Here is a 23,215-nt window from a genome sequence, read left to right as displayed (position 1 = left end):
ATAACTCAGTCACTGGACTTTGCCTGGTTTTGCTGATATGTAAAATAAAGGGGAATCTGGACTTGATCTCTTAGTTGTCTTTCAGCTGTAACATTTATTGCTTTCTTTGTAATACTTGACCTATCCAATATGAAAGTATGGCCTGCAGATTACCCAGCCTCTTCCAAGTTCTCAGTAAATATTAGTTGGATAAATGGTAATATTTATAATTCATATTGTCATAGAATTCAGGGCTAGCTTTGGATCTAAGGGCATTTTGCATTACTCCTTGTCCCTGTTTCCGCCTTAAAAAGGATATGAGGACCACACTTCTGTTCTCCATGTCAATGCGAACATACATTTCAATCAGAAGTCTTGCTGCTTACGGTAATGCTGTGGGCTGACTTGAAAGCTGAGGCAACAATGGCTAAGTTGCACTTTTTTGAAGAATGTTAAACACAAGCTCAAATACCAGGCTTGAGTTTTGTCCTTGTGCTGGCTTTTAGTGAACTTACTAATATGTTCAGTACCTGAGAGCTTATACTTTCAGAGTTACATTTGCCATAGCTTCTAGTGGATAATACCAGTGTCCACCAGACAAGGAGAAAAAACTTGACATTAAGACAATTTTTAATGAAATGTATATTAATGGATGAAACTGTCATATTTAATCTAAATCTATCTGTCTACAAGGTTACACAGTCTTTTTTTGTTTGTTTTTTGTTTGTTTTTTTGGTGACAGAGTCTTGCTGTATTGCCCAGGCTGTGTGCAGTGGCGCTCACTGCGACCTTTGCCTACCAGCTCTAAGTGATCCTCATGCCTCAGCCTCCCAAGTAGCTGGGATTACAGGCATACGCCACCACTCCTGCCTAATTTTTGCCTTTGTGTATAGACAGGGTTCCTTCGTGTTGCCCAGGCTGGTCTCGAACTTCAGACCTCAGGTGATCCACCTGCCTTGGACTCCCAAAGTGCTGGGATTACAAGTGTGAGCCACCATGCCCAGCCCTACACAGTTTGTCTAGTCCCCTGTTCAAGTTAGATTCATAGTCATTTGTCATGTGTTTGTGCCATGATGACGGCATCGGTTGAATTCTTGGGAATGAGAGTAGGACATGCCGCTTTATGACATGCAGACACAGTTATAAATTATGCAAGATGATTCTAATGGAAGCCTGTCTTTAAGCTGATGACAGAAAGTGTCTAGAAGTCAGAATTAACGTTTTATCATCAATTTGCCATAGTGTGAAATGCATTCATTATAAGGATATATAAAGGAAAAAACACTAATACTGAAATGATATGGAATTAGGATTCAAGATATTCATAGCTAGGTTAGGTAGTAAGGTCATAAGTGCTTTAATTTTATTAACTTTATGATGAGAGATTTAGAGTAAACCCTTCAATATGTAGCATTGGTTACAAGGCAGATATGACAAGAATATGTTAATATATTTAGATAAATTATCACCACTAATTAAACACTTTTACTTATTCATGACAGATATAGCATTACCTTCTACTTTAAATACATCTCAGAATGAATAATTGCCTTTTGGAATTATTTAAAATCCCAAACTAGACTCCAGAGGTAGAGAAAACTAACACAACAAATTTGGTGGTATGCTATCCTGAATTACTTCCTCAGTGGTGAAAATATTTTAAATTTTGGCAAAGAATTAAATATGATAAGCTAAATAATGTGTTCTTACAATTTAATTAGTATGTTTAGTAATTAAGTTCTGTTTGGTACATCCATTTATTCTAAACCAAAGGCAAGGGACTTAATCTAATGATTACACTAAAATAATCTTACTCATTTTATCCATGGTTAGCTGGATCCAGAACGAAGTTTATTTGACCAAGGAGTAAAAACCGATGGAACTGTACAGCTTAGTGTACAGGTAATTTCTTACCAAGGTAAGTTACTTTTCATGATAGTTATTTAAAATTTTAGCTCATGTTTTTCTGATATAATTTATAAGTTTTAGATGGTTGTCTAAATTACTTGATATAATAGCCAAATATTCATGCTTTGGGTTTAGTAGTTGTATTTGACAGGGTGAAACAGATAGTATAACATATTCTACCTAGTTCAATCATAAAAGGATATATTTTATGGTAGTAAATAGCAGAATCACAGAGAGTGCTGGCAGCAGGATCCAGCTGACTTCCTAAGAGTACCTCAGCCACACTGCAGAACTGGACTGCTAAGGAAGCTGCCGCCCTGCCATGATCTGGAAAATACAACACCTGGAAGCTACCATGGTAGCTGTCACTTTAACCATGTTGCCTTTACAGTGATCCACACTAGTCAAAAAAATAGATGTCTGCTGGCTGCGGGCGCTCACGCCTGTAGTCCTACCACTTTGGGAGGCCGAGGTGGGCGGATCATTTGAGGTCAAGAGTTAGAGAACAGCCTGGCCAACATGGTGAAACCCCGTCTCTACTAAAAATACAAAATAAGCTGGGCGTGGTGGCACATGCCTGTAATCCCAACTACTTGGGAGGCTAAGATAGGAAAATCACTTGAACCCATAAAGTGGGGGTTGCAGTGAGCAGAGATTGTGTCACTACACTGCATCTTGGGCAACAAAAGGAAAACTCTGTCTCAATCAATCAATAAAAAAAATAGATGTCATCTGCCTCAATGGTCCCCAGCCTTTTTTGGCACCAGGGACCAGTTTCACAGAAGACAATTTTTCCGTGGATTGGGGCAGGGGAATTGAAGCACATTACATTATCGTGTGCTTTGTATCTATTATTACTACATTGTAGTGTATAATGAAATAATTATACAACTCACCATAATGTAGAATCAGTGGAAGCCTTGAGTTTGTTTCCCTGCAACTAGACAGTTTCATCTGGAGGTGATGGGAGACAGTGACAGAGTATCAGGCATTAAATTCTCATAAGGAGCACGCAACCTAGATACTTCGCATGTGCAGCTCATAATAGGGTTTGCGCTCCTATGAGAATCTAATGCTACCACTGATCTGACAGGAAGTGAAGCTGAGGCAGTAATGTGAGCGATAGGGAGCGACTGTAAATACAGATGAAACTTCATCCACTCGCCTGCCAATCACCTCCTGTTGTGTGGTCTGTGGCCTGGGGTTTGGGGACCTCTGATCTGCCTGCTTGTCCCCTCTTAACCCATTTCCAAATAGGAGGCTTATACCAGTGATTCTAAAGCATAAATCACACCTGGAACCCTAGCTTCAAAGAAATCCAGTCAGTACAGTTTAGCACAGAGAGAAGAGTTTGTAATAGACAAAGAGTCATCCAGTCAACCTTATTCATTACAGTATTTTACTAAACTTGTATAAGTACCCGAGTTAGAAAAGAAAATTAGGAAACTGTTTTTGGTAGGTTGAATTTTAGCTTTTTAAAATTTAGAATAATTTCATCTCTGAACATATATTGTTCACAATTATGTTTCGCAAACCACATTTTTCTTCAGACTCTGAAAATGGTAGTTACATACTTCTGATCCTTAATTCCCTCAGGATTGATTATTGGGAATAGGAAATAAATTAGTAGCTTTTATCTTTAAAAGCCTAGTGACCTCTTGATGCAAGTGTGTTTAAGAAGAGTTTGCTTAAAGCCATTAAAGTATGAAATTTAGATGAAGGATTAGGAAATAGATTTTAAGAAAAAATAGTTTTGATTCTGATTATTTTTATCATGTATATTTGAAAAGCGATTCTCTTTAAACCACCTGAGAATGATAGTAGTAGTTTCTTGCAATACTGGTTTTCACAGAAGATCGAAGTTGAGTTGTGCTTTTTCTTTAAGCTGTACTTTGATTGAATTTTGATATAGATTGTAATAGATTCAGTAAGGAACAGAAGCAGTTATGTAATATGACAGTGTCTTAGAGCTGTCATTTTAGTCTGAGGTTATTTCATAAAGGGCTAATTCCATTTTGAATAGATAAATAAAAGTATATCTTATAGAGAGTACTGCACACATAATGAAATAACTGCTTTTATGGCATAATTTCTTGGCTTAATTATAATTTCTGAAACACAGGTTTAAATGTGTTTTAAACTATCCAGAATTAAATCAAAATCAGAATTTTGATTTAATTCTGGGTAGCTGAGGAACCTTTGTGTCAATAAATTATTTATCTTTATTTTTATCTTTTCCATAGGAATTACAGTTCTTAACACCTGTATACCAGGAGCTTAAAATATTCAGGATTTGGGTTTTTCTTCAGCTAATTTAAAATGAAATTTAGAATTTAATGGTAAATTTAATTTAGTAAATTTGGCATAATTTTTAACACATCTACTTTGTCCTTTAAAAAGAAAAACTGAGTCAGTAAATAATAATTTTAATTTGCTTAGAAGGATTTTTTAAAATTCCGAGGATAGGTAGCTGCTCATTTATACTCTGCCTAGTCTAATTTTTATTTTGTTTCATATTCGTAATTTTTATTTTTATTTATTTATTTATTTTATTGTGGTAAGAACTGGTACTTCTTTTTTTCTAATGATGTTTATAGGTAGGGTTTGTGTGTGTGTCTTATTTTTTTATAAAATTATTTTAAACTTGTAGAAAAGTTGCAAGGCTAGTAAAAGAATTATTGAATATCCTTCACCCAGATTCCCCAAATGTTAACTTTTACTACATTTGTTTTATTCGATGTAGTTTTTCTCTACCATTTGGGAACATCTAAATTATTTTTTGGTGACTTCTGTGTTTTCATGTAGATTTATTATTTTTTTTTTTATCCACTGTTAAGGAATTGAACCAAAGTTAAACATCCTTGAAATTGTTAAACCTGCGGACACTGTTGAGGTTGTTATTGATCCAGATGCCCACCATGCTGAATCAGAAGCACATCTTGTTGAAGAAGCTCAAGTGATAACTCTTGATGGCACAAAACACATTACAACCATTTCAGATGAAACTTCAGAACAAGTGACAAGATGGGCTGCTGCACTGGAAGGCTATAGGAAAGAACAAGAACGCCTTGGGATACCCTATGGTAATGAAATATATAATTCCATGCTGGGTAGAATAATAGAAATTAAGCTTGACATAGAAGACACTAGGGTAAGTTACAATCTGTTTTACATGTAGAGTTATTAGGATGAATGTTGATTTTGTGTATCTCTCTTTTAATTGTAACGCACATTTAAACTCATGTGGTGGACAAATTCTGTCCTGCGTGCCGGAAATACAAAGAAGTCTAAAAAATTTCTGCTCTTAGGGTGTTGAGAGTGTAGTTGAAGAGAGAGAAGATAGATGAAAAGAGATAATTGCCATAAAAGGTAACAAGTTTTTAAACTGTCAGTAACTCTTGTAGAAGAAGCATGCTATTGGAATCTCAAAGGGATCGTAGTTGCCCTGAGGGAAAGCTGAAAAGAGTTTATTATAAATAAGATACTATTGGGCAGAGAAAGACATTTAAGACAGGAAATGTTATGTGCAAAGCTTAGACCTGGGGGTATGCATGAGTAGTGAGAAAATGGAGTGGTTAAGGAGTTATTCTGTAGCATTACAGAACTGTTTTTGATTGATGAAAATGATAATTGAAAAATGAATATGGTGGTAGTATATGGCATAAGTTGGAACAGGTAGAGACTGAGTGAAGGGAAAACAGGAGCATATTATTATAGTTGTGACTAGATGATAATGTCTACATTAGCCCAGACTCTAGGTGATTTCTTTGGGAGTAGCAAGGAAAAAGTGGATGAAAACAGTGATAGGACTGAGCAGATTGACATTTTATGAGGGTAGAGAGGGAAGATACAAGTATTGATCTAACTTCTCAAGCTTCATCTTGGTGACTAAAACAGTAACTTGATAAAAATTGGTTCCATCATCATTACATATGTAGTGAACACTACCGTACGCCAGGCACCATGTTAAATGCTGGACTTAATTAAGATGGTGCACTAGGAAGAGCATGCCTTCAAAAGCCCAGTTGGGGAAGTAGAGAAGTCTGGTATAGGAAATGTTTTTTCAAGAGAAGGTGGATAGCACTTGATTTTGATGTGGAAGTTTATATTCAGCTGGAGGTTAGCCAGAAAATGGTGTCAGTTATGTAAGATTTGGGCTGGAGACAAAGATGTTATATGAGACTCATTCCCATTGAATTTATATTTGAAGCTATAAAAGTCTACGTAGTCCCTGATGGAAAGCGAAAAATGGAAAAGAACACACAACTAAAGGCATATGCCCTAGACCCTATAAACATTTAGGGTTGGAGAAAAGGGAGACATAAATAACTGAAGAGACAGAAAGAAAGTAAGAACTTAGATGTATAGTGTCACTGAAATTGAGGGGAGAGTTTGGATGGTCAAGACTCTCAGATGCTGCCGAGAAAGTCAAAGAATGCTGACTGCTATCTATTAAATTTGATGATCAGAGGATCATTCTTAAATTTAGACAAAAGTAACTAGAGTTGGCGAGACAAAACAGAATTATAAGAAATAGATATCTTAGAAATGGGGGCAGATGAGGAAGAATGCTGGGGTAACAAATAATAATATTGATCATCCAAGAGTTGTTGGGGACCTGAGCGTATTTGTGAATGAAACAGTATTGTTGGGGTTTTGTCCTTTTTTTATTTTTGATTTTTAGAGACAAGGTTGTACCTGGGGAGCAGGGCTGATGACAGAAAGGCTGTATTGTGGAACCGCTGTTTCCCTGGGACACTGTTTTCTCTCTTTAAACCAAACCTAAAAGACACACAATAAATGAGAGAGCTCACCCACGGAACTGAAAGAGAGCTATGGAACCAGACAGCTAATGTAGAATTTCAGGCTGTCCCTCCACTGCCCAGTACTGTAGCCACTAATCCCATGTGAGCACTTGAAGTGTCTCTGGTCAAAATTAAGATGGGTTGTAAATGTAAAATACCCACTAAAAGAAAAAGTATAAAATCTTTTCTAATTTTTTATATTAATTACCGGTTGAAATAACATTTGGAACATTAAGTTAAAATAAATTCATTATTAAGATGTATTTGACCAACTTTTTAAATGTAACTATTAGAAAATTTAAAATTACATAATGGTCTGCATTATATTTCTGTTGGACAGCCCTGATCTTGATAATTGTAGCCTTCAGTTCTGGATGTTCTTACTGCATTATTTGGATAAATACCTGTATTCTTTTTGCTGGAACTCCTGTTGAATCTCTTGAGTTGATCTGCTGCATCATTTTTCGTGTTTATTTTTCATCTTACCTATCTGCACTACTTTCTGCCAGATTTTCTTGTCTTTATGATATAACCTATCTGATTTTTAATTTACAAGGGCTCTTCATTTTTGTTTGTTCCTTTCTGTAGCATTCTGATCTTATATTGCCAATATCGTGTTTTCTCCTACTTCTCTTGAGTATATTGATTATAGTTTTTTTTTTTTTTAACTTTTAAAAAAAAGCTTTATCGTGGTATTTCTGTTTCTTGTGGATTCTGTTTTTCTTGTGGTTTTTGTTTGTGTTGTTTTTAACCTCTCCCAAATATCTAATTATTTTTGCCCATCTTTTCACATTTAAGAATTAATCACTTTAGGCCAGGCGCAGTGGCTCACGCCTGTAATCTCAGCACTTTGGGAGGCTGAGGCAGGTGGGTCACTTGAGGCAAGGAGTTTGAGACCAGCCTGGCCAACATGGTAAAACCTGTTTCTACTAAAAACACAAAAATTAGCTGGGCATGGTGATACATGCCTGTAATCCCAGCTACCTGGGAGGCTGAGGCACAAGAATCTCTTGAACCTGGGAGGCGGACGTTGCAGTAAGCCGAAATTGCACCACTGCATTCCAGCCTGGGCAACACAGTGGGACTCCATCTTGAAAGAAAAAAAATAAGAGTAGATAACTTTAAAACTAATTAATGCGAAGTTCTGAAGGATTTGATAACTGTATGCTGATAAAATGAGGCATTGACTATTTCATTAAAAGAATTTCAGGCCAGGTGTGGTGGCTCATGCCTATAATCCCAGCAGGTTGGGAGGCTGGGGTGGGAGGGTTTCTTGAGGCCAGGAGTTTGAGACCAGCCTGGGCTATATAGCCAGACTGTCTCCAAAAAAAAAAAAAAAAAAGCTGGGCATAGTGGCATACATCAATATCCTAGGAGGCTAAGTTGGGAAAATTGCTTGAGCTCTGGAGTTTGAGGCTATAGAGAGCTTTGATGGCACCACTATACTCCAGCCTGGGTGGCAAAGCAAGACTGTCTTTAAAAAAAAGCGGGCAAAGAAAAGAGTTTCAAATGTATCAATATTTATAGATCTTTTTGCAGATACCTGTCAGCAGTAGAAGATGGGGTGAGCATTTGGGATAGGTGTGTATGTGAATACTGTGTTCTGGAACTGGAAAAGGAAGTGGAGCAGGGAGGAGGTAGAGACGGTCTCACTCTTCAGTTTATAGGGTTTTATTACTGGGAATTGTTCTCTCGGTGTCTGTTCATTTCGTGTCTCTCCCCATCTATTAATAAATGTTTTCCCGGTGTCCACATGTGTGGAGTGCACTCATTTAACTGTCCGCCCAAGTGAAAGAGAGACCCTGGAGGTTCTAACCACACCATCTACTTTAAATCAGTCTCCTCATTTTCAGCTTTAAGCCTCTGTTGCTACTCAGAACCACCATGACTTGAACCAGTGAAGGGGGTTCTGCAGGCAGGAATCCTCTCACTTCTTACTGGCATCCTCCTTGGCAAACATTTTAGGTCATAGTTTTCCCCTCCTCTGCCAAATCGATTACCACTCTGCTTATTGTCTTCAAAACATTAGATTAAATCTTTCATCCATGCCTGTCACTTTGTACTCATGTTCCTATTATTTTGCATCTTTTAAAAATTCCTTTACTGTTGTTTTACAACAGTTGTTTTACAACAGTAAAGGAATTTTTAGAGTCTTAGAGAAAGGCAGAACATGGGTGGACAATTAGTTATGTTAAACCAGAAATACTGATATTTGAGAAAACAAATCAGACAAATTATATTTTTCCCTGAGTTTTTTTTTTTAATTTTTATGTAAAATTAGCTTTCTTTTTCTTTTAAAAGAGGTGTGATTCAGGATAGCTTTTCTATTTAACTCTGCTTCTGTTGTTTTCAAGTAGTATAGTACTCACAGATAAGGCAACTTTCTTTTTCAGTTCTTGTTGACTTTTACCTGGGCCTTCTCCTGTTTCCTTTTCCTTGGCGTCCCTCTGCTGCTCACTTCTAGTTCCACTCTGCCAGTTTCTCCTTACTGTGGGCCATTCTCCTGAAAGTGGTTCTTGGCTCAGTTTAAAAAACACCCAGGTCCTACATTGCTTCAGCCCTTTAAATCTTAACACACACTGTGGCCATTGGATTGGGCAAAACTGCTTTTTAGCGTTGCTTTCATCTTGTCCTGTTGTACTTCGAATGCATGCTTCTTGGCTGTGCTCAGGTTTTCCCCTGATCAGAGTGGGTCACCTTTACCTTGCTTCCCTTTGCTTTCTCCTGCACACAAGCTAAGACCATGGAGGTCTTATAGCCGTTATTGCTTTGTCTTTACCCTCTTGTATCTTGAGGTCCATGAAGATATCTTGTCACCTGGTTTTATGTAAATGTTCGTGGGTTTTTGGTTTTGTTCTCCAGTCACTTTTTTATGTTTATGTGTACATTCAGAAAAATTAAAAAACTTTGCCACCATCTTCCTAGAATCTTCCCTTAACTTCTTTGTGGAAAAATTTAAAAATATATATTCTGTGGCTATTAATCCTGTATTCTTAGAATGCTTGCTTTTGCCTTTTGAGGCTAGGGCACCTCTGTTCCTTTAGTCTCAAATGGAATAGTTTCAGTTTCAATAGCACTTTGCCTCTTTGAAGAACTTTTATGAAATTCTTATGTTTGATTTATTTTCACTGTAATTTGCCCTGGATACCTAAATGTTATTTTTTTTCTACTTTTCTTATTGAATAGCATTTATTTATTGGGTATATAACCAATATTATTTGAATAGATCATCTTCTTAAAGCGGGAGTACCAGAACCAAAACTAAAACTTACACAGATAGAATGCTCTATTAGGTGCAGGTAATACAGCAATGTAATATTTAAAGATATTGGCCATATTTTTTTATTTATGAATTCAATTAGATAAATGATAGGGAAAAGGAAATTATTTGGATATACTCTAAGATTAAACAAGTGTGTGAGCAAGGCACTGTTAGGTTCTAAAGACAGAATGGTTTACAAGACACATTTCTTATATTTCTTAGTGTGTTGTGAGGGGACAGCTGAGTAAAACAGGTAATTACCATGTTTATTTATTTATTGGAAATGCATTATAAGGGTAAATGCAGGAGCAGCCAGCTTTTTACAGGAAGGAAAAGGGAGGAAAAAGGATATGGTTCATATTTTGGAGAATAAAGCTAGCTTCCTAGAATCTCCTTTTGATTTTTTTTCAATGCAGCTGCAAATTTTTTTAAACTTGGATAATTTACTTTATTCTCTCCAGAATAATCTCATATTTTATTCTTTCATTTGGCCCACTGGAGAGCAGTTTTGCATTTTGTTTTTCTTGATAGAGTTCCAACTGAGGTTGAACCAAGTGACTGCATCAGAAATTTAGATTAAGAAATTGGAAAGGAGCTGAGGAGAAAATTACAGCGTAATTTTTTTTTTTTTTTTTTTTGCTTCATATAATAAGTTTACCTCACATACTTGGGGAAAGAAAACATCTGTGTGTATGTGTGTTTTTTGACAAGTTAACTGTAAATTTACACAGTATCTAAAATGGAACTAGGCTAAAGTGAATATTTTTCTTTCTAGATCCCATACAGTGGTCCACAGACCAAGTCCTGCATTGGGTGGTTTGGGTAATGAAGGAATTCAGCATGACCGATATAGACCTCACCACACTCAACATTTCGGGGAGAGAATTATGTAGTCTCAACCAAGAAGATTTTTTTCAGCGGGTTCCTCGGGGAGAAATTCTCTGGAGTCATCTGGAACTTCTCCGAAAATGTATAAAATTACATTATTTCTTTACATTGTAATTTAAACATAATTTTATTTCCTTATAACTTTGTTTTCATCTTGTTTATTGATAATGATAAGTAATAAGCAATAATAATTAACATTTATTTACTGTATAATGCTATGCTGAAAGCTCTATATGTTATTTAATTCCTATAGTAACACCACAAGTCATTACTTTGCTTATTTTTTAGATAGGAAAGTGAGGCTTTGAGGGCCCCATAAAGTCACAGCTAGGAAGTGGTAGAGCCAGGATTCAAGCCCAGGCTAACATTAGAATCCAAGTTCTTAAATCAGATGCTGTGCCCTACACTTAGCCCTCTTCATATATTCCATTTGTTGCCTTATGTTTGATCAGCTTTTACATTTACTACTCATCTAGAAATGGAAGAGATCATTTGTTTACAGGTGGCTTCCTTCCCATTCTCTTTATTATTGATGAGATTAAATCTTTTTTCAAGTCTTTACTATTAATTGAATAGAGTCTTAAGAGGCAAGGAAGTGTTTGCAGCCACCTTTTGGAATTGGAAGCCACTAGTTATAAGTTTTTCCACTTGTAACTTATAAGGCTCCAGACATTATTATGATTAAGTGACCATATAAAGAAATTGGATGAGGCGGGCAGATCACTTGAGGTTAGAAGTTCAAGACCAGCCTGGCCAACATGGTGAAACCCCATCTCCACTAAAAATACGAAAAATAGGCGGACAAGGTGGTGCGTGCCTGTAGTCCCACCTACGTAGGAGGTTGAGGCGAGAGGATAGCCTGAACCTGAAAGGCGGAGGTTGCGGTGAGCTGAGACTGCGCCACTACACTCCAGCGTGGGTGACAGAGCAAGAGTCTCAGTTGGAAAAAAAAAAAAAAAAAAGAGAGAGAGAGAAGTTTGGAAACTACTTGGCTGTCCAAGAAAACAAGGCACAAATGTAAATTATTTTTGCTTGAATTTTAATCCATCTTATATTTCAGTCACTGTTAAGACACCAAAAGCAACACATTCCTTGACAGTTTTGCATATCAGAAATGCTAGCCAGACCCACATATTTTTCAGAACACATGAATACAACATACTCTGACTTTGCTTTTGTATCAGTTATGGATGAAAATGTTAATGATAGCATTTTGTTCTATTATATACCCAATAAGGGGAGAGCTCTGGTGGAGGGATTTTCCACCTTAATTCAGTGCTTGCAGTTTTCATTCAAGGTGCTTTCTCTGGCCAGGTGCAGTGGCTCACTCCTGTAAGCCCAGCACTTTGGGAGTCTGGGGTGGGCGGATCACTTGAGATCAGGAGTTGAAAGTGCTTTCTCTGCTGGTGAATAAGAAATGAGCTCTGCAGAGAGGCATTTCTTAATTGTTTATAATTTTATTCTTGTAAGGATTCTCCCAGATGTTTTTTTTTTTTAAGTATCTATGATACTAAAAGACTTAGTACATTCATTGTATTTGCAGCATTTATTTCCAGTTTCCATTCTTACTAGATAAGTAAGTTAAATGTCCTGGTTGAAGCTTTGTCCTTGTTTCACAGATTTCCTTCCCTGCAGAGGTTTTGAAATGAATAAGGTAAATTCTGAATTGTGAAACATGTGAGTCATGTTTATTGAAACACTTTCTTGTAAGAAATCTCAAGAACACAACAAAGATAGTGCATAGATGATAGTTTCATTTTTCCCAAATCCGCGTTTTTTCCAGTCTCTCCCAGGTCAGCTGTTTGTTGTGGCTGTCTGTTTCTGGTTCTCTTACTGCTTCTCAAACTTTAAAGCTTATTCATAGGCTTTTCCCAAGAACAGAAGTCAAAGGTGTCTTGTATATCTTTCCATTTCCATGCAGTTGAATGAGTCTTCCTCAGAAAAGCTCTGCTCTGGAACCATTGCTTTGTCTTTTAAAGCAACAAAGTCCCACAGCCTAGATGAGTGTCTCACGGAATTTCTTGGTGATCCAGCCATGGTTCTTCACTCTGCCTGGGTAGGGAAATCCCATCTGCCTTGGAAATCTAGTGCTCAGTTCAGAATTGGAAGATGGGCAGGATGATGTGTAAGGGTATTTCTAACAGACTTTCTAGAATTCACAAGTCTTACTTCTCAGAACAGGGTTTTTTGAGTGCAGTGCAGTACTCTGGTCCCTTCTGTAGAGAGAAGTCTGCAGCCTATCTGTGAAGGGCACTGATTCTGGGACAGAACTGTTAATAACCCAGCCTCTATTATCCATTCTCAGTGATCTCCCAAGAAACAGCAGTACTGAAGAGGTAGCTCCTTCTTCAGATATTTGTATGAGATTATTCACCTGAGCTGCCACCTGCCTGCAGTCCCCCCTATGTTGAAACTTCATCCAAGTCCTACTATACATGGGAGGATAATTAGGAAATGTTCCAGTACTACCAGTTCCATGATGTCCTTCTCAGTGTGAATCTCTGTCTTCTGTCACCAAAGGCAAAGGAAGTTCTCAGTTTGCTAAGGGTTTTCTTTCGGAAAAATAATTGTTTTATTCCTGTAGTGTCTAATGTTTCTTCATAAAATGGCTCCATATCCCCCAGGGCTTTGCCTCTCAAGACTGCTTCCTTTGTGCGTAGCAAGGATTTGGGGGTTTCAGGGAGGAATATGATATTCAGAGTGCCTGTACTCTGAAGAAGTGTCTGGAACTGGATTCTGGCAAGGCACCCTTAGCAGAGTCTTCTTGGGAGCCCAGGCCTCAGTATCCAGAATGATTGCTGGAGGGTATAGTTTCAATTTCAAGAGAGAGGCATGCAATTTGTGATGGGCACAAAGTAGGCTTAAGTAATAGAGACTGGGATATGCAGTTCTTGTGAGAGGTAAAGAATAACATCTAAGTAGGGAATAGCAACAGATAAGTAATGAATGGTTCTGTAAAGGCTTATCTTAGGACTTTTATAGTATTTTTATTTTGGGAACTATATTTTTGAACGTGAAATTATTTAGTTTAATTGAGACATTTAGGACTGCTACAATTGTATTGAAAATTTGCTGTCTTTAAGTAGAAGCATTATAAAGCTTAAGCAGCTTTAGTCAAAAGTGGATGTTATAACAGATAATGGGAAGGAGGCCTTTTTGGTGGAGGTATGTACCTAAATAATTTTATTTTGGTGTATATTTTATCTTTGATCTGATCTTGAAGATTTCCATATTTTTACATGGCTTTATGTGGATTTCAATACAAATATTTACATTTAGAAAACCATAGTTCTCTGCAGAACTTTACTGAACACTAAAAGACATTGGAGCTTTTCCCTGTGTTACTTCTCTTAAAGATATCTTTTCCTTTCAAAGTGACTATCAAATATTTTTAAGGTTTTTATGCCAGTAAGTTTCAGTTCAGTGTTTTGGTTTTAATTGTAGAGTTATTTTTAAAAGAACCATGTTTATTAAGTTGAGTTTTATTGGATTGGGGTTTTTATATTTTTGGTTTTAAATAAAAACAAAAAATTTTTGTTTTTTCAGATGTATTGGCAAGTCAAGAACAACAGATGAATGAAATAGTTACAATTGATCAACGTGAGTATTTGTACCTATATTTGCCCTTTTATTAATAAGAAATGTTTATTTGATACTGCAAGGTAATAAAAAGGAAAATTATTTTAAAAAAATTTTTTTCTACACACAAAATATCTTGTTTTGTGGAATGAAAGCTTGACACAAGTACTTTATAAGATCCACTCGAGTTTTTAAATGATACAATTAACATAACAGCTTGCTTTGTATCTCAGTTCACTAAAATTTGTTAGGACATCATTTGTTTCATCTTTCCTGACTATTAATTACCAAGCTGTAAGAACAATTCCAGCCACATTCATACCTGACAGAACTTTTATGCCTGATAATAACTGGATGTTAGGTAGCATCCAATTGAAATATCAGTATAGCTTGGATACAGCAGAGAAAATATTCAAGTGTCCAAAACAAACTTGAGGAGTTACTCTGGGTTTGAAATGAAGAAAAAAGGCCAAGTTAAAATAGGAAAACAAATAGTTTTCATTTGGTGGGAGTTGCAATCGAAGTATACAGTTGTATACATTCTAATGGATCATCTGTCCCATGTGGCATTTTCCAAGGTTTGAAGAGTCTACCAGGCCAAACCTTTCACTACCTCCACTACTTTTGCTTGGCTTTTCCCCTTTCTTTTCTCTGGCTTTGCCTTCAGCTTTATTCTTTACCTTTGATTCATCCATATTGGGTACTGTACTTGCTAGAAGTACAGTCTAGAAGAGTCTTTTTGTCTCTCTTAATATCCATCTCCATTTTCATGTCATCTTTTCTTTTACCTCATGTTGCATTTTCTCTTGGCATGTTTGGGTTTGGGTACCACCACAGTTGCTATCTCTTAAACATCTTTCATTAAAACATGACTGTCTAGTTTGAGAATATTTTAAAGCCTGCTGAGCTCTTTTGGGGCATTTTTTTCCCCTTTTCAGCACGCATCTTTCTTTTCCGCTTATGCTATAAGCTTTTAGCTATGTTTTACCTGAGATACGAACACACACGTCACAAGATCATCGCAAGCGGCTAAAATTTTTAATGAGGAATTTGAGATACACAAAGAAAGTATAACTAACACCTGTGTACATCATAAGAAGTAAAATTTTATACACCAAGTTTACCTGTTGTAGATTTCATTTTCCTCTCTCCTACCAGAGAATTGACTATCTTGAATTTTATGTTTATTACCGTCTGCATATTTTATATTTTTACTAACTATGTAACCGTAAACACTGTACAGCATTGTTTTCCACATGTTTAAACATTTTCTGTAAAATGATAATACATTGTACATATTCTTTTATAACTTTTTTATCATTTGAGAATTACTCATGTTGATACTTGCAGCTGTTTCATTCATTTTCACTGCTGTATTTTTTAAATGCTGTGAACATCATTGAATGAATATTTGTAAGAACATGTTTGAGATGTTCGTGTCATAGGGTTTCTATCCTTTCAGCCTTACTCCAGATATTGCCAGAGTCTCAAAGTGGTGGTGTGAATTCTCATTTGTCCACATTTTCTACGATATATTTGACAGACTGTTTTTATGAACAAATGTTTTAAAAACAAACATGTTTAAATACTCTCTTTGTCTAATGTGTATGCATCACTAAGTTATTTCCAAACAAGAATACTAGCTCTTACTAAGATGCACAAACTATAATGCAAGCATTATACTTTACCATCTGAACTTTTTTGTTATTTTGTTTGAAATTGTGGATTGAGGCTTTCTGTAGTGAAGTACTTTCTTGGGGTAATTCATAGGGCATTAATTAAATTCATAGGGCATTAGTTAATGTCTTTCAGTAATTTTTTTTTTTTTCTGCTTGTATTGGAAGAAAAAAAATTTCCCCTTGTCTGTCTTTCAGCTGTACAAATTATTCCAGCATCAGTGCAATCTGCTACGCCTACTACCATTAAAGTTATAAATAGTAGTGCAAAGGCAGCCAAAGTGCAAAGAGCGCCGAGGATTTCAGGAGAAGACAGAAGCTCACCTGGGAACAGAACAGGTATTTTTGTATTTTCTTGTATTTATAAAATATATCTATCTAATTAGGTATATTTTGTTGTATTTTACTGTATGAAAAATGTGAATTTGGACTATCCCTCTGGCAGTATTTAGACAGCATTTCTAGAAAAACAAAAATTGTTTTTGCCATGGCTGAGATTTGATCTACGGGCCCAGTTTGTTGCCTTTGCCTTGGGCTAATCTGTAACACTATAGGTAATGCTTTGTTCCTCTTACCAATTTAGGAAACAATGGCCAAATCCAACTATGGCAGTTTTTGCTAGAACTTCTTACTGATAAGGACGCTCGAGACTGTATTTCTTGGGTTGGCGATGAAGGTGAATTTAAGCTAAATCAGCCTGAACTGGTTGCACAAAAATGGGGACAGCGTAAAAATAAGCCTACGATGAACTATGAGAAACTCAGTCGTGCATTAAGGTAAGCCTTTCTTTTTTTTCTGTTATTAAGCCTTTCAAAAAAATAGTTTCTTATTCTAGATGTAAGCACTGATATGTAATGATATTAAAAACTTGTTTACGTTTTCTTTACATATTAAAAAACCTTTTTAAAAAGATCTTAATAATTTTGAGGTACAGTTTTTTTTACAAAATTACTCTAAGATTGTTTGTTTTTATCTGATTTGAAAGCTATAATACTCTGTCCAAAAAAAAAATTAATTTTTGAGGTTTTTATTATTTGCATAGGTGAATTGAGTGAGTGTTAGTTTTTAATGAGTAAGCAGAAACCATCCTCTGTTTTTACAATTACATGCAGAATATTGACCCATTTTCTACACAATCTGCCTAAATCTGGATATCCAATCTTCACATTGATACAAACTCTCCTTAAGTAGTGTAAGGTTTTTTGACAGAAATTAGTATCAGAAATTATGCCTACTACAGTGATGGAAATTCAACAGGTACATTTAAGTATCTGAGAAGAAGGATATATAAGAATATCACGGAATTATGTCTGATTTTTTGGGAGATTGAATATAGTAAAGTAGTTCTGCAATTCACAAGTTTTTCTAAATAGCATGCTTTTACTGCTTCTTCATGTTTCACTTGGCCATTTTCACACTGAAAGATTATAATTTAGCTCACACACACACTCTCCCTTCGCCTTTCCATCCCCTCATCTCAATATCCCAATATAATTATATGGAAATTTTGGTTCAGCGAGTATTCATTGTTACCGTATTATGGCCATGTAATTATTATTACATAGTTGACCGTGATTATTTTTCTTTTCCTGAATGACCTTTTGTTTCTCAGAGTTCATGAGTACCTAAAATGTTTAGTTTTCAATATGCTTATCCTTTATCATTCGTCTCAAACACATTGCCAACTGTCTAAAGATTCTTTGTGTATAATCATAATTAAAGCTGCCATTTTTGAGAGTTGATACAGATTGTATACATACAAGTCCCCTCAAAATTACAGGTAAATTGTTAGAGTTAATAATTAAGATGTCAGTTCCCCCCCAGATTGATCTAAGTTTCAGTGCAGCTACTTAGTTTGATTTGAAAAATCAAACTAAGTTTTTCATAGAACTTGAAAAGATAATTGTAAAATTTACATGGGACTATAAAGTACCATTGTAGTCAGGACACCTGAAGATTAGTAAAATGGAAAGACTTGTCCCACAGGATATTGAGACTGACTCTGAAGTTACAGTAATAAGACAGTTATGCTATTTGCTCAAGACAGATAGGCCATACAGTAGAATAGGGAGCCAAAATAGAACCAGGAATACGTATGCATTTGATTTAAAGAAATGACAGTGGGGAGAAAACATGAGGAAACGACCTGCTTTTCAATCGTCAGTGCTGGGATAATTTAGTCTCCATCTCGGGAAAAGTAAAAGTTGACCTCTTCCTTATGCCGTACCAAAAATCAATTCCTTGTAGCTTGTAGCTCTACATGTAAAAAGTAAAATAGAAAAGGATCTGGAAATACTTTCATAACTTCTGGTGGTAGGGAGACATTTAAACAGAATCAAAAGGACTAATTCTAAAGGGAAAGATCAATAAATTGGACTGTATTTAAATTAGGAACTTCTGTTCGTTGAAAGCCTTATTAAGAGAGCCACACATGTCTGACAGAAGTATCTAGAATATCTAACCAATTCTTACGAATCAATTTTTTAATGAGCAAGAGACTTGAATAGACACCTCAGGCTAGAGATTATCCAAATGGCCAATGAATATATGCAAAGGTGTACAGCCTCATTAGTATTCAGAGTAATGCAATTGAAAACCATAATTAAATGGTACAACACACACCCTAGAGTGGCTACAATTTAAAAGATTGCCAGAACTAAGCTCTGTTGAGGATATGGAGCAATGGGAATGCTTCTACCCTTTTGATAGGAATGTAAATTGTAACAGTTGCTCCCCTAAGCAACTGTTTCATATATATCAAACAGAAGTGTACTTGTATGCCCATACACATGTTCCTAGCAGATTATTTATAACATCCAAACTCCAGAAACAACCAGATATCTATCAACAGTAGAGTGAATAAATCATTTATGGTATATTCATACAAGAATACCTTGCATTCTTGAAAACTAAGCTCCTGCTACAAACCATGACCAGTGAACCTCACAAACATAATGTTCAGTGACGGAATCCAGACCCAGAAGACCAAATCCTGTATGATTACATTTATTAAGTTCAAAAAACAGGAAAATTAAATTTCAGTATTTAGGGATGCATGTTTGGGTGATAAAAATATAAAGAAAAAGCAGTAAAATTACTGTGATGATACAGGCTTGTGTTTACCTTTTACAGCCAGGATTTGGGGAATGACTGGGGGGGGACATAAAGGGGATTCTAGATGCTGGCAGTGTTCTGTTTCTTGACTTGAGTGATACTTAACAGGTGAATGAATGTTCACTTTGTAATAAATCACTGAACTGTTCACTTCTGTGTCCTTTTGTTTGTGTGATATATTTGCAATTAAAAAGCTTAAAAAAATACAAGTTTAAAAAAAAAGAGGGAAGAAATCATATCCATGAAATACAGGTATCGTGTATCTTTCTAGTTTCTTCATTTTAGGGAGGGAACAAGTGGAATAAATGCTACTATATACAGTTGTGTGATGCATCTGCTAGATCAAAAGAAGTATTCAGTAAAATTCAAATTTATGTGTGTATATTCTGTCACCTCTTACCAAGAAATATGATTATGCCAACTCCGTTTTCCTCCTAGAATTATAAAACCTCTTTCCTTTTCCATTTTCCTTTTTTCCCCACGTATAGTCTTACATATTAATACAGAAATTTTTTAAAGCAATTGAAATGCCTACAGCATTTTTAACTGGATGGCAAGGAATTGTTGGTTTGTGAGCTGAAATCCAAATTCTGTACTAATGTAATTGACATAAATGGAAACTACAAGACTGCCCAATGTGTTATATCTCTCACTGGGAAATCAAACATAACTATTTTTCTTTTGCTATTCTGGAATTAGGGAAAGATGACAATTTCCTGTATATAGGTCAGTCCTTTCATTAATAGACTCCTGATTAAGCCAAGTGACTTTTATCCTGCTAAATGTGATAGGTTATATCACTGGTACTTTTGCAAATAGTTGTTTCTTTTGTAATAGCCCTTTGTCAGTGGGCAGTGCAATTTTAAAATAAGGGCTTTGCAATCTGCCAGTTATGGAAAGAGCTTGACTTGCCTCTTTTTCCTGTTGTTGGAATTAGCAGTACATAGTGTTTGTTTAAATAAAGTCTGTTTTCCAAAGGAAACATAAATCCAGCTCCGTTTGCCTCTCTATAGAATGCAGCAGTAAACTAGATTTCTAGAATGATTGCTGGAACTCTGCTTGTGTACGTTTAGAAACATTGTCTCTTTACAATGTCCTTTACCTGTTTTTCTGTATCCTCTGTTTCTTTTAGACCTTTTCCTTAGACTTAAAGCTCCCTATTGGGCTTGGATAATTTATCTGAAATTTAGAAAGCGTTTACATAGTGAAATAATAAAGATGAAGACATGACTTCATCATATAGGATTCTTTACAAGACAGAAAAGAAGTGGAATATATGTATTAATTTTTTTCATATTATTGATTTTTATTAACATAGCTTATATTTTGTAGAGGGCTGTGTGCCAGTCATTGTATACTAAGCACTTTACAAAGATTATCCCTTTAATCTTCAACAATGATATGAGGGTATAAGCACTGTTAACCTCACTTTATAGATGAGGAATAAAAGCTTTGAGAAAATATGACTCCTGTGGTCTCAAAAATGTTAGGTTTTGAATCTTGGCTTTCTGACTCCAAAGCTCTTGTTCTTAGGCTCTTCTACTGCTCTCAAGGTTTTTTGTTTTGTTTAATAATTATTTTTAAATCAAAGTTTTATCCTAATTGTTGAAAATATGTTTTGAAAGTTTCATGTATAGAGTTCTGGAGTAGTGAGCATTGAAATTTGGAGTAGTGAGCAGTGAAGTAGTAAATAATGTGTGGATGTTTCATTTGATAGTAGCATTAAATAGTCTATATAGCCTCAATATTAATTGCTATTGTGGTGGATGCAGTACTCTACTAGGCTTCTGCTTACGGAATAGTCTGTAAATTATTGTAAGAAGTCTCATTTATTTTTTCCGAAGTCTCTAATTTTTTTTCTCTTTTTAAAGATATTATTATGATGGGGACATGATTTGTAAAGTTCAAGGCAAGAGATTTGTGTACAAGTTTGTCTGTGACTTGAAGACTCTTATTGGATACAGTGCAGCAGAGTTGAACCGTTTGGTCACAGAATGTGAACAGAAGAAACTTGCAAAGATGCAGCTCCATGGAATTGCCCAGCCAGTCACAGCAGTAGCTCTGGCTACTGCTTCTCTGCAAACAGAAAAGGATAATTGAGCCCCAGGACATTCTGGGACTCCAGAGTCTTTCTTAAAATGTTTAGAGCAAGTATAGCTCTTACCTTTATTACCGAATTTGAATCTTCTTTTATTTCTAGGCTGTACAGTCTGATGCATGATTTTTTTATAAATATTTCATACTCTTGTGAATTTGGATCTTTTTACTTTGAGCATATATTTTAGAATATGTGTATGTTAAAGGATCTCCACAATGTCTGCAGTGTGAAGGCAGGTTCATTGTGGAATAGTTTGTTAACAGTCAGGAAAGCTAAACTGGTCAGTATTAATGTGTAGCCCTACGAAAAATAGCCAGTAGTATCTGAAAATGAAAAATAAATGAAGTATCTCTAGGAAACAGTCTGGCTTAACTATTTTTGAAAATATAACTGTTTCCCCTCTCTGCTGCTTTAGATGTTGCTTTACATAGATCCAGAAAATGGAATTTCTCAGCTAAAGCATGTGTGCCTGTTTCATCTAATCAAGCAGAGCTAAAATGTTCATACTGAATAAATTTATATTAATAAATTACTAAACTAAGAATATCAGGTTATTTATATATTTGCAAGCAAAGGACAGTAAGAAGTTGACTGGCAAAAGAGCAGTGCTGAAGGAGGAGATCCAGGTTTAAATCTGGCTTAACTCAAGCCAATTTTGAGGATTTTCTGTATAGATTATTCATGTCAGACCAAGAATTTAAATTATTTTGAGAGAGGCATTTAATTCTAATAAACCAGCTGTTACAAAAATTATAAAATGATCTCTGTTTTTCCTGTCAGAGATTTTAAAAACTGAAAAGGTATACCTCAACCCAAAAATAAAGGTTTGGTTTGGTTTGTTATGGCTTCCTTTTTTAAAAAATTACCCTGTAGTGCCAGTTTATTATGCAAAGCAGCTTATATTCCTCTGTTTCTGATAAAATGAAGACTTTAAATCAGTCAGCAGTACTTTACCTTTCAAGGCATTAGTAAATTACTTGCAAATAGTTTTAAAAGGAAAATTCGACCTCTGTTGTAGGCAGTCTTCGCTTTAAGACAATACTTTTCCACTTTTTTTTCCTTTTCCATATTATATATGTGTATTCATATATCTATATACATATTCAGTTGATCATTTTATAAACATATATGAAGGCATAAAGATATACAGAAGAAAAATTAACTCATTTTAAGATTCAAATTAAATAATTGCTGCATATATGACATTCCTTACATAAGCGAACACTAAACAAAAATGGCTAGAAATGTCTTTTTCTTTCTTTTCTCTTTTTGTTGTTTTAAGGTATTAAGCACGAATTATTACATGAGACTGGCAGATAGCTATTAATCGTCTTACAGATTTGAGAAAGTTGATTCTCACATATTTATGCACCTTCTCCTTCATTGTTTTCTTTAAATCTGTCCCCTTAAAAAGCTTCTTAAGAGCTCAGTTAATGCTTTTGACTTAACTAGGAGAAAAAGGCATGATAATACAGGCAAGATGGCATTGTTAGCAATTCTGGTAGTGGTTTGGAATGAATCATAAGAGGCAGGGATCTTAAAGACAAGAGAGGAGAGAGAGGAGGGATCTTTGATCTCTTTGGTAATCTTAACGCATAATTTTACTACAACATGTTCTCTTAATTCATTTAGATTATTATATTAAGCTCTTTCTGCAGTTGATATCTGAGCAGAGTAAGATTTGTATTTCCATTTTTACTGTTTTGAAAGAGAACATATGGACAGATTATTAGTACAATTTGGGCACTGTGGTTGTAAGAGTATCTGAGTAAAATAACTATGAAATAATATACAGAAGCTCTAGCATCAGATAACAAATAGAAAGGTTTTGCACCATCCTCTTACGGCCTAGGGAGTTGACAAGTTGCTTGTACTTTTTAAAAAATAATAAAGTATACCCTTCTGG

At 35.5% G+C, this 23,215-nt stretch overlaps 1 protein-coding gene and 1 pseudogene across 5 annotated transcripts in view; one reads left to right on the top strand and one right to left on the bottom strand.

Annotated features, from left to right (window-relative positions):
* Nucleotides 1-22,151, top strand: part of GABPA (GA binding protein transcription factor subunit alpha) — a 34,590-nt gene extending 12,439 nt beyond the window's left edge. For all 5 annotated transcript variants that reach the window (XM_032175380.2, XM_032175379.2, XM_032175381.2 and 2 more), the window contains 7 exons: nucleotides 1,813-1,897; nucleotides 4,725-4,970; nucleotides 10,730-10,924; nucleotides 14,389-14,442; nucleotides 16,296-16,436; nucleotides 16,681-16,873; nucleotides 21,083-22,151. In XM_032175380.2, coding sequence (XP_032031271.1) covers nucleotides 1,813-1,897; nucleotides 4,725-4,970; nucleotides 10,730-10,924; nucleotides 14,389-14,442; nucleotides 16,296-16,436; nucleotides 16,681-16,873; nucleotides 21,083-21,311 — 1,143 coding nt within the window. In that variant the 3' untranslated portion in view covers nucleotides 21,312-22,151. The remainder of the gene's footprint in view (nucleotides 1-1,812; nucleotides 1,898-4,724; nucleotides 4,971-10,729; nucleotides 10,925-14,388; nucleotides 14,443-16,295; nucleotides 16,437-16,680; nucleotides 16,874-21,082) is intronic.
* On the bottom strand, nucleotides 15,011-15,561 carry LOC116482358 (protein LLP homolog; annotated as a pseudogene).
* Nucleotides 22,152-23,215: the final 1,064 nt, after the last annotated feature.

Source organism: Hylobates moloch, unplaced genomic scaffold (genome assembly GCF_009828535.3).
Source record: "Hylobates moloch isolate HMO894 unplaced genomic scaffold, HMol_V3 SCAFFOLD_14, whole genome shotgun sequence".
NCBI classification, from domain to species: domain Eukaryota; kingdom Metazoa; phylum Chordata; class Mammalia; order Primates; family Hylobatidae; genus Hylobates; species Hylobates moloch.
This window is presented reverse-complemented; position numbering and strand designations above follow the sequence as displayed.